Below are 12,361 nucleotides of genomic sequence, written 5' to 3' on the forward strand. Positions count from 1 at the left end.
CCTCTCTCAAGCCAGGTGGTTTTTCACCTCTGTTTCAGTTTTTGGCTTTGGGCAGCTGGGCCTCTTCTTTGAGGTTCCGGCGTCTCGGCTATCTCAGCTGTTTTGAAACAAATAGGCCTCTCTTCTGTTGCTCATGGCGCTCTTGTGGGCATGATCAAAGGACCTTGTTTTACGAGGTTTAGAGGCTCCCCCTTGTTTAGCGCGTGGGACTTTGTTCTACTTACTCTGGGCCTCAGCCCTATAGGGCAGTGAGGCGCATGCGTTTTTGGGGTTTGCCAGAGGATGTAGCCTTAGGGCTTTTGGTTCTGTTTGTTCACGGTTTTTGGCCAGGTTTTGGGGTTTCAGAAACCTGGTCAATATCCTCTGGTGTTTGATTCCCTCCTCTCGGGAGGATTCTCGCTCCGGGAGATTCGGATTTTCTAACTGTCTGGTTAGACTTTTTTAATCCCTTTTTTGACTTTACTGTCTTTTGGAACCACGAGCTTTAGCTCAAGTTCTTATTTCTTTACAATGGAGCGAAAGAGACATCTTTTATTTGTCTCTCTCTAGGGGCTCTGCTACATTCATAGGACAGTCCTATGAGTGGTGCGTTTTGAACAGGGGGGGGGGGGGGGGCGTTCAGTCCTCCCTCTATTCCTTTTCAGGCGTTCGGGAGTCCAGAGTCTGGCGTTCTTCTCTGGCTGGTGGTGTTCCTCTCGCCTATGCGAGGTTTGCCAACAGCTCGGGTACAGATTTTGTGCTTCCTTTATTGCCGTGTTGCGTTCTGGTCGCCTAGGCGAAGCTTTGCAAACGGCTTACTGGGGATCAGATGATGTGTTCATCGGTTTCTATCTTCGGGATATCTCCTGCACGCGGCTAGACGGCTCCAGTTCATTGCTGATTTTAGTTGCTGCAGGGCAGGTTCTTACAAGGACATAAGTAGGTTCCCTCCACCTTTAGGAGGAATCTGCATTCATAAGAATTGGAGTAAGAATATGTGATTAAATCGAAAATTTTTAATTAAATTTTGATTTAATATAATATACTTACCCAATTCTTATAGTTAATACCCTCCCATCCATCCCCGCTGGATTATGTCCTTGGGGTGTTTGTTTGATTAATAGTCTCGAATGATTATTACGGATGCTGGCGCTCACGTGGTGCGCAGGGGGTTATGGGTAACCGAGCAAGGTCAGGCCATAGCAACGGCTATGGCGTCGCTTTTAGCTTGGTTACCACCCTACTAAGGGCAGGTAATTTGAGTGGTTTTTTCGACATCTAGCATGTGGGACTAAAGTCAATGCATTCATAAGAATTGGGTAAGTATATTATATTAAATCAAAATTTAATTAAAAATTTTCGATTTATCCAAAAAAGGAAAAAAGTCTTGGGATATCATACCCAGGAACTCTCATGTAAAATGTCATAAAGATCGGTCCAGTAGTTTGCTCTGAATCGCTCTACACACACACACACACACACACACACACACACACACACACACACACACACACACACACCACGACCCTCTTCTCGATTCCCCCTCTATGTTAAAAAATTTAGTCAAAACTGGACTAAATGTAAAAAAAGAGAGGCGTAAACACGATTGGTATGCTCAATTGTTGGCGGAAACACTGTACACACAAGTGCAAAACCTTTAATAAACATGCATTGTGGTAAATGTGTTTCTGCAGGCTTAAGATGTGATGACCCAGGACGACCCCCAGATGGACAGCAAATGAACGCATCGTCGTATGACCAAGGTGACCTAGTGTACTTTAGCTGTGACAAGCTAGGCTTCACGCTTGATTACCCCTACCCTCTCATGTGCCAACTCAACATCGCTGGAAATGGTCTGGAGTGGAACAGTACTGTCCCTTCATGTGTTGGTGAGTCCTTTGTTAAGCACTTTAAGATGTCTTTGGTTGCGTGAAGTAATTCAATACCTAGAAAATTATTTACTTCACTTCAATAGTGCCAAAGTCAGGTGTCATACAACTTCATTGCTTTGTTTTGCCAATCAAGTAGAAATACAGGGCAAGTTCCGAACAGAAATGTTTGAGCCAGCGTAAACAATATCAACTGTTTGCTGTAAATAGGAGGAAGGGTCCTTGAGGCAGTAGTAGTTGGACCTTTTTGGGCAGAGCTTGAAACTTATTATTTTGTAAATGTCAAAATGATTAATATCTTCTTTTCTTTTTTTAATCCTTTTAGGAATTCACATATTCTGGTTATATTTTATGTTTGATGTTATAGTGTGCTTGTTGTGGCTTATGTTAGTGTATTGCTGTTATGACGCAAACCTACAATTTCAAGGAAAAATATTCCCTTTCTTGCAGATACACAGAACCCAGTGTTAAGCGGGTGCCCCAGTGATCCAGTAGCGGTAAATCGCTACACACGTGCCAACACGCTTGCCTTGCCCACCGCCACTGACAATGTTTATGTCAGCAAGTACCGCATCATTGACCCAGTTGGATCTGACACCTGGCCATCAGAGGAGTACGTCTTGTCAAGGATGACCACATTCAATGTTACGGCCACTGATCACGCCGGAAACACTGCACACTGTGTTACAGTCGTTGGAATCATTGGTACGTGAAGAGCTTCTGCAATTTTTGACTCACATGCGAAGCAAAAGTGAGTCTATGTATTCACCCGAGTCGTCCGTCCGTCCGTCCGTCCGGACGTCCGGACATCCGGACGTCCGGAAAACTTTAACGTTGGATATTTCTTGGACACTATTCAGTCTATCAGTACCAAATTTGGCAAGATGGTGTATGATGACAAGGCCCCAAAAAACATACATAGCATCTTGACCTTGCTTCAAGGTCAAGGTCGCAGGGGCCATAAATGTTGTCTAAAAAACAGCTATTTTTCACATTTTTCCCATTTTCTCTGAAGTTTTTGAGATTGAATACCTCACCTATATATGATATATAGGGCAAAGTAAGCCCCATCTTTTGATACCAGTTTGGTTTACCTTGCTTCAAGGTCAAGGTCACAGGAGCTCTTCAAAGTTGGATTGTATACATATTTTGAAGTGACCTTGACCCTGAACTATGGAAGATAACTGTTTCAAACTTAAAAATTATGTGGGGCACATGTTATGCTTTCATCATGAGACACATTTGGTCACATATGATCAAGGTCAAGGTCACTTTGACCCTTATGAAATGTGACCAAAATAAGGTAGTGAACCACTAAAAGTGACCATATCTCATGGTAGAAAAAGCCAATAAGCACCATTGTACTTCCTATGTCTTGAATTAACAGCTTTGTGTTGCATGATCTTGGATGACCTTGAGTCAAGGTCACATGTATTTTGGTAGGAAAAATGTGTAAAGCAGTTCTTAGTGTATGATGTCATTGCTAGGTTTAGTTATTTGAAGGTCAAGGTCAAGCATGTGAGTCTTATGGGCTTTGCCCTTCTTGTTTCTTCTTTTGTTTTTAAGGAATGAACCTCCTCTTAGATTTGGGTTTTACCTCATTCTCATTTGATGTCTGTGACCTCATACTACCAAAGTTAAGTTGTTTGTGCACAGCCTCCTGCTTGAAATGTTTTTGTTTTTCTTTCCTTGCACAATATAAGTATTAAATGTCTGAAGAAACTGTACAGATCATTTGGATTAATTAAGCGATGTTAGTGTTTAAAACAAAACAAAATAAGGGAATTCATGAGAATACATTTCACTTGTTTCTGACTTCACTCTTGTAAGAATCAAGGCCTGTCATGTTGTCTGCATAAGCTACTTTTGAACAGTGTAGTAAACAGTGTTCATTTGTGACAAGTACAGTGATTGCTATTAAGACTTCTCCATTTACAGATGACGTTCCTCCAACGATCCAATGCCCGCCAAGCGTTCAGCGGGAATTCACAGAAGAAAATGAAAACCTGAACATTCAGTTTGCGAACGAAAATCTTGTCACTGTTACGAATGATATCGGAATTCCTACATTTACACCGTCCGAGGTCCAGTTCACTCCTAGTGCTGCACAGCTGAATCCAACTTTCCCACCGTTCCGGTCGTATGACATCATGGCATCTGTACTGGACAGAAGTGGCAACATGGCATCTTGCAAGTTTGAACTGATGTTCAGACGTAAGTGAACATTGTTTTTACAACTCCACTGAGACCTCCAGAGCTTGAACTGCTTTAAAGAATTGAGCAAAGGCTGCCACTTAACTTCTACCATTACAATTTGTTATAGATTTTTAACTTGTAAACCAAGCCAGCCTTTCAATTGGACTTGTGGATTCAGTAGTGGTCTGCTCAATTACATGTAAAACAGGTGCAGGATTAATATTTGAATCCTTGTTGGCTTATCTGGAAGGTATAGATCTGGTCGTTTTTACATGCATATTCACATGGTTGGTTGAGTATGGTTATTGATATGAATCTGATTTGAAATTGGAATCTCATTGTGTTCCTTGTTATCTCGTATTAGCGGCAGAGTGTTCTCCGTTCACCCTGAGGACTCCTCTGCATGGCCGCAAGCAGTGCACTGCCTCCGTCAACGATGCAGGGTTCCAGTGTGAGCTGTCGTGCGAACCAGGGTATGTGTTCTATGATGAACCTTCTGACGCCTCCATTGTCCATACGTGCAACTCAGGAGATGCCTGGAATGTGCCTGACACCCCTGCCTGTGTTCAAGCCAGTGAGTGTTTCTGCTGTTTCGACCTGTATGGTTATCGAACATGTTCCTTAACTTTATGGTTACGTTTGAGTAGTCTTGTACCGAGTGTCTTATGTTCCGAATGTGCTTTGTTGTTTTGTGCCCGAGATAAAAGTGTCTTATGTTAAGAATATCCTTGGTGACTTTTGCCCAGGAAATGCTTAGTGTCTTTTGTTCCGAATGACGGAATGTGTTTTGTTGTTTCAGTGTGCCCAAGATCTTATGTTAAGAATATCCACAGTGACTTTTGCCCAGGAAATGCTTAGTGTCTTTTGTTCCGAATGACGGAATGTGTTTTGTTGTTTTGTGCCCAAGATCTTATGTTAAGAATATCCACAGTGACTTTTGCCCAGGAAATGCTCAGTGTCTTTTGTTCCGAATGACGGAATGTGTTTTGTTGTTTCAGTGTGCCCAAGATCTTATGTTTAGAATATCCACAGTGACTTTTGCCCAGGAAATGCTTAGTGTCTTTTGTTCCGAATGACGGAATGTGTTTTGTTGTTTTGTGCCCAAGATCTTATGTTAAGAATATCCACAGTGACTTTTGCCCAGGAAATGCTTAGTGTCTTTTGTTCCGAATGACGGAATGTGTTTTGTTGTTTCAGTGTGCCCAAGATCTTATGTTAAGAATATCCACAGTGACTTTTGCCCAGGAAATGCTTAGTGTCTTTTGTTCCGAATGACGGAATGTGTTTTGTTGTTTTGTGCCCAAGATCTTATGTTAAGAATATCCACAGTGACTTTTGCCCAGGAAATGCTCAGTGTCTTTTGTTCCGAATGACGGAATGTGTTTTGTTGTTTCAGTGTGCCCAAGATCTTATGTTTAGAATATCCACAGTGACTTTTGCCCAGGAAATGCTTAGTGTCTTTTGTTCCGAATGACGGAATGTGTTTTGTTGTTTCAGTGTGCCCAAGATCTTATATTAAGAATATCCACAGTGACTTTTGCCCAGGAAATGCTTAGTGTCTTTTGTTCCGAATGACGGAATGTGTTTTGTTGTTTTGTGCCCAAGATCTTATGTTAAGAATATCCACAGTGACTTTTGCCCAGGAAATGCTTAGTATTCTTATGCTCAGAATATGCTTTCTTTATTGTGCATAGCACATGCTTACTATAGAGAATACTACATGGGTTGCTGTGTCGTACCAGATTTACCTGAGTTGTTTTTTTGACTCACATGCGAAGCAAAAGTGAGTCTATGTACTCACCCGAGTCGTCCGTCCGTCCGTCCGTCCGGACGTCCGGACGTCCGTCCGTCCGTCCGTCCGGAAAACTTTAACGTTGGATATTTCTTGGACACTATTCAGTCTATCAGTACCAAATTAGGCAAGATGGTGTATGATGACAAGGCCCCAAAAAACATACATAGCATCTTGACCTTGCTTCAAGGTCAAGGTCGCAGGGGCCATAAATGTTGTCTAAAAAACAGCTATTTTTCACATTTTTCTCATTTTCTCTGAAGTTTTTGAGATTGAATACCTCACCTATATATGATATATAGGGCAAAGTAAGCCCCATCTTTTGATACCAGTTTGGTTTACCTTGCTTCAAGGTCAAGGTCACAGGAGCTCTTCAAAGTTGGATTGTATACATATTTTGAAGTGACCTTGACCCTGAACTATGGAAGATAACTGTTTCAAACTTAAAAATTATGTGGGGCACATGTTAAGCTTTCATCATGAGACACATTTGGTCACATATGATCAAGGTCAAGGTCACTTTGACCCTTATGAAATGTGATCAAAATAAGGTAGTGAACTACTAAAAGTGACCATATCTCATGGTAGAAAGAGCCAATAAGCACCATTGTACTTCCTATGTCTTGAATTAACAGCTTTGTGTTGCATGACCTTGGATGACCTTGACCTTGGTCAAGGTCATGTAAAGGTCAAGGTCAAGCATGTGAGTCGTATGGGCTTTGCCCTTCTTGTTAAAAAATTGAACTGCGAGCGAAAGCGAGCTGTTCACTATTTGAAAAAGCAACGAGTGTAAATCTGGTACGACACAGCAAGCCATGTAGTATTCTGTTTATCCTACATACTGTACTTACGTGTATTTTACTGAAAATGTCCTGCAGTCGAGGCAGCTAAATTGAAGACGCTTGTTTTGGAACCTCGATCTCTTCTAAAGCCCCGTGCAATCTATTACGTCAAAGCAAAGAAACATCACTCTAAAAGTGTGGCGTGACGTGTTAGTTCTAAAGGTTCATGGAGGGTAATTAGCGAGCGCAATTTTTGTTTCTATAATGACATTTGTCTCGGTGACTTTGGCACCATAAGCAGTGAAAAAACAGGTCCCTGCCAGACTTGCTTGACATGACCTCATTTACAAGATATACACACGTGTGATTTGAACGATTATCAGACCTGGGAACCCATACGATTTTGCCGTATTTTGTACGCATGATTGTCTAGAATACGATTAGTACGGTCTGCGGAAAAAAGTACGACGAGAAGAAATTCCTAGACTACTTTTCTTTACAAGCGCATCCCAAAGCTGATCCAGTATTTTGACACATGATTACAGTTTTTGTCAGTAAATATTGAAAGAAGCATGTGCTTTGAATGTATTGGTAAACTTAATTAACGGTGCGACGGACGCGTGTGCGGCATGTTTGAATCACGGATGTTCAAGTGCTGTGTGGAGTACGCTCATGTTTCTGAAAATACACCAAGATTTTTTGAGAATACTCCTTGTGCAAAACAGGGGTTCCCAGGTCTGGATTATTATCTCATGGGTGTCTCTCTCACCTATGTAGTATAAATCTGTCTTCACATTTTTGTTTGTGCGATTTGGCGGGTTAAAATGGTCATGGATGGAAAATCCCACTTGTGCAAAAAACTTTGTCCATTCTTTGAAAATGTTCAGAGTATTTTACTGTGTTGGAAACAAAAGATGATGCCTTTTGGAAGTACTAATGGTGTTCCTTGCGACGGTATCTTGATCCATTTAACACGGGTGAGAACAGCCCATAACATTGGCCCTTGTCAGCTGAGTGCCAGAAATGTATGTGTTTATGCACATTTTCATGAAATCTCTTGTCTTTACAGATGACACAAGCCAAAATGCCCGGTTCAGGCAGACATTCCGCTTCACATACACCAAGACGGAAAGTGGCTCCTGCTCTGACTTTACCAGATATCGAGAACTACTGCAGCCAGCGCTTGTGCAGAGTGAACAGCGCTTACCAAACGTCTGTCCACTTGCTAACCCAAATGATAACTTTGGTGGTGAACTTAGTATTTCAGACATTTCAGAGACGGGTCAGGTAAAGATCATTTTCTGTACGCTTGCAGGTTTCAGTTAATTTTAGTTGCTGCAGATATATACTCTTCAAAAAAAGTTAAGGACCAGTCATAAAATGTTCACAATGTTTTGAAATATTTGCCACAAATCAAGGGTTTGACAATTTGATTGAAATTCACTTTTTTGAATTAACAAAATGGCAGTGAATCTTGCTCTAGGAACATTTTTGGTAGGCAGTGTTACTGTGTTATGCGAAACAGGCGGAAAAAGTGAGGTTTTCTTTAAAAAGGGGGCAGTTTTCAAAATCCTATGAAATCGGTGCAAGACATGCCAGGATAAAAACCAGTAATGCTACAACAGGGTTCCACCAACGAAATGTGCTAACAAATTTGTGTTTGTCAAATGACACACTGACAAAATAATGTAATGAAACAACATGCCTCTATCATGAACACGGAGCGACTTGGATAAGACAAGGGCAGTTTGATGGCTACAAGATGTTGTTTCTGCCAGGAAAGTGGTTCAGAGTGTTGCTGTGTCTCACTTCATCATCGGACTGATGGAATGGCTTCAAGCAATTGGCAGAGTACAGTTACGACAATGTTATGGTCGGCCTACAGTCACCACAACAATGAAGGATCGCCTCATCCAAATGAAGGTCATGCAGCAAAAAAAGGTTACTGAAAAGACAGCAGGCATCGACCATGAGCTGCCACCACACATTGTTGTCAGGAATCAAAGTGTTAGAAACTGCTTACACGCTTTCAACTACAGTGAAAGACGCCCAGTCCGCAAAACAACATTGACTGCCAATCATACAGCTGCCCACCGAGCCTGGTGCACTCAACGTGTGAGGTGGTTACGTCATCGTAGGGTTCAGTTCTTGTTTACAGATGGGTCCCGCCTCTTTTTGGATTCTGCTGATGGACGCATCAGAATCTGTAGGCGTTGTAGAGAGCGCTTTGCAGATTGCGCTGTACTAGAACAAAATCGTTTGATGGGGGCTCTGTGATGGTCCGGGGAGAGATCACCTTACGTCGTGGAACATCTCACTACCGATTAGTGGGAGATTAACTAGTGATCGCTGCCGGGCTAAGATTGTGCGTTTTTTTGTCGTAAGAAATACTAATGTTGTGAATTTGAAATCAGAGGGCTCTGGCGTTGTTTTCGCAGGCATGTTTGACGAGACATTTTCTGGAGACACTCCTCAGTTCTTTAATAAAACAATACAGAAAAAATTAAATAATTTAACCTTGTCATTTTTGTATGGCATGCGTTTGAAAAAGTGGTCCTTAACTTTTTTTGAAAGGTATATGGTTAAGCTCAAACGTAAATGAAGTTTCCCGAAGCCTAGATTTGGAACTTATTTTACTTGCCATTTAAAGAAATATCGGTCTGAATGAACAGGGAATCAGGTGGTTTTTTTGTGAGGTGGTTGTAAAGGAGGGGGGGGGGGGGGGGTGGTGTCTAGCAGGTAAATGGTTTAAGATAGGTAAACATAATAAGAAAATTAAGTTTGGAAGAAAGAGTTGTATAGAAAGGTCTGTATTTTATGTTGGGCTGACACTGAAGAGCTTCTTTCATCCACTGTAAGTGAAATGTGACTTATTGCAAGTGTTTTAACCAGTACACACGCGTCTCTGCTATTTGAACAATGGTTACAATGTAATCAAATCATGGAAGTGCCCAGGCACAGACAGGTTAGAGGGTTGCAAAGCCAAGTTTGTCATGATACATGTATAAGTTCTTCTTCTTTGTTCATGGGCTTAGACTCCCATGTTCACTCATGTTTTTAGCACGAGTGGATTTTTACGTGTATGACTGTTTTTACCCCGCCATTCAGGCAGCATATGCCGATTTTGGGGGAAACATGTATAAGTCATGAGTAACAATTAATTTTCAACATTTTGATTGAGGTTTGTTATCAACTTTTATGTTAGAGTGTGCGGGCGGAATGTAAGGTGTTTGTTCAAGTCCTGCTCTTTGCAGCAGCTTGTCATTTTGTTGTGAGATATGCTGTTGATTTACGAGATATGCTGTTGATTTACGAGATAAGCTGTTGGTTTATTCCAGGAGGTCTTTATCAACGTTACAGTCACCTTCAGCGTTAGATCAGTGAGTGTCTATGAAGACTGCCGGAGTGTGGTGAAGAGCCACTTTGAAGGAGATAATTTCGAAGTTACTGAGCCACTGAGAACAGATTTCAAACCACTTGGTTGCCCTGGAATAAGGTACAGTGAAAGGGGTGTGCTTGTGGAATCAGAGTACTTCTGTGAATCAGCGAAAAAGATCAAGTACCAGCCGGTGGGATCCTCATCTCAGATTGACGTGTGTGGTAAGATATCTTGGATTCTTCTTTCCTCTTTATATAATTATGCAAGCTCAGTGTACTGTCCCAACCTTTGCTGGGCATTCATAAAGGAGCTTCTATATATATATATATACGACTTGTGTCTGTGTGTGTGTGTGTGTGTGTGTGTGTGTGTGTGTGTGTTCGCGATGCACGGCCAAAGTTCTCGATGGATCTGCTTCAAATTTGGTGGGCATATTCAGGTAGACCCCGAACACAACCTGGTCGATGAGAATTTTCAACACGTGCTCTCAGCGCGCAGTGCTGAACCGATTTTGGTTTTTCTGTTCATCTTCCCAGATCCATTCCCACTAACTCTTCATTATCTTCTCCAGTGTTTTGCGTTTATCTCCCTTCCTTTGTGTGGCGACAATCCATATTTCCGTTACTACATTACTATTTTTAGAATGTCACTGCACTGTCCAGAACGCTTTCCTTGCACCCGTAAGTTGTCCTCACTCTAAAAGTGCAAAGGTCGAATCAATTTATAGCCACGCGAAAAATACACTGTCATCTATCTCTATATATTTATAGATATAGATATACATATATATATATATATATACGGCTTCTCTCTGTGTGTGTGTGTGTGTGTGTGTGTGTGTGTGTGTGTGTGTGTGTGTGTGTGTGTGTGGGCAACACCTGTGGATTGTTGAGGTTCGGGCCTTCCTTTGAGAAGCCATAACAGTTATTCAATAACATATTCTTACGTCAACTCACATAAATAGCATTAACTTCAGTTCATTGCTTAGATATTGAAGTAGTACTCGACCCTGGTCAGGGGGAGGTAACTCCCAAAACAAAACAAAGTCCGTAGTCAAGGACAGGAGTCACCTCCCCTACCGGTAACCCGCGCATTCGCGGGCCCTGCCACCGGCCGTCATTCCACCCACTTCAACACTCTTGACTAGACGTGTTGTGGTACTCTGGCATTTTTTGCCTGTGGCCTTTTGTGGAAGGCCATTTGACCTTGGTTGTTGCGTACGTCTTCTTCTGGTAAGACTGTTCTATTGTTTCTCGCACGCGATGCCATTTTTCGGGTTACTTTCGCTTCTCTGTGAGTTTGTCACCACGTTGTTGTGTTGACACTTTTTGCAAATGGCAGACAAAGGCTCGAAAAGCAAATCCAAACAAATCTCGCTTCTCGCTTCCCCTGGGAAGGAGAAGGATAAGGATAAGGCCAAAGCCAAACCTAAGACACGTACCTCGGCAAATTCGACTCCGGCTAAAGCCTCGGTTGTGCAGGTTTTTGATCCCAGGTTTTTTGGCCATGGAAAGAGCGCGTCTCTCCTTTGCCTCGGTCTAGTGATACCGTGACGAGGGATGAAATGTTGGCGATGTTTGCTACGCTGAAGCAAGACTTACTTTCTCTGCACTCAGCTGAATCGAGGGTTGCTCCCTTAGCGCCTGGCGTGGGGGGTGTGTCTTCGCTTGCGTGGTTACGTGCGTCAGCCACGATTACGTCGGCGGACATTGGGCCGGACTTTTCTGGTTCTCTGTTGGATTCTCCTGGTTTTCCAGGGGAGTTCGCGTTTTCAACACCACCTTTTTCTAGCGCCTCGGCGTTGGGTAGTGTTTGTGAGAGTCCCCATCTTTTTGGGGGCTCGCACGTTCCCGTTTCCCCTGGTCTCGCTTTGGCGTTTCCTCCGGGGTCTCGGACGGCTCCTCCTCGGCTGCATACCGCCCTTGTGGCGGGTGTGCTGGGGAGCGGTGACGCGCGCCAGCCTGTTCCCCTGTGTTCAGCTTCGGCTGTTCCGGCCTCTGGGGGGCAGGCAGCAGTATCTCTCGTCCGGTTTCGGCCTGGGAGATGCTGTCGGCGGTCAACGACCTGCTGCTGTTGGTTCGGCTGCCGCCGTTCCTCTTTCGAGTACGCAGGGGGTAGCCTCCTCCGGTTTCCCCTCGGGGTTTCCGGTCGCGGCTACCCACGGAACGTTGTCCTCCACTTCCGGTTTTGCTGCGGTGAGCACTTCCGGTGGAGGACAGCGCATTGGTGTTTCCGGTGGCAGTGACCCTGCTTTCCCGTCTCCAGTGACGCAACGACTTCTGGCCGCGACTTCCGGTTCCGTCTTGACGGTTCCGGTTTCCGGCAGTGCAGTTTCTGGGCATTT

At 43.2% G+C, this 12,361-nt stretch overlaps 1 protein-coding gene across 5 annotated transcripts in view; it reads left to right on the top strand.

Annotated features, from left to right (window-relative positions):
* LOC138959186 (uncharacterized) overlaps positions 1-12,361 on the top strand; it is a 238,685-nt gene that overhangs the window by 110,149 nt on the left and 116,175 nt on the right. For 4 of the 5 annotated variants that reach the window (XM_070330570.1, XM_070330574.1, XM_070330573.1 and 1 more), the window contains 6 exons: positions 1,674-1,868; positions 2,319-2,573; positions 3,807-4,082; positions 4,429-4,638; positions 7,708-7,925; positions 9,977-10,238. In XM_070330570.1, the coding sequence (XP_070186671.1) occupies positions 1,674-1,868; positions 2,319-2,573; positions 3,807-4,082; positions 4,429-4,638; positions 7,708-7,925; positions 9,977-10,238 (1,416 nt within the window). The remainder of the gene's footprint in view (positions 1-1,673; positions 1,869-2,318; positions 2,574-3,806; positions 4,083-4,428; positions 4,639-7,707; positions 7,926-9,976; positions 10,239-12,361) is intronic. The other variant, XM_070330571.1, reaches the window with a different exon arrangement.

This window comes from Littorina saxatilis, linkage group LG2, assembly GCF_037325665.1.
Source record: "Littorina saxatilis isolate snail1 linkage group LG2, US_GU_Lsax_2.0, whole genome shotgun sequence".
Classification (NCBI taxonomy): domain Eukaryota; kingdom Metazoa; phylum Mollusca; class Gastropoda; order Littorinimorpha; family Littorinidae; genus Littorina; species Littorina saxatilis.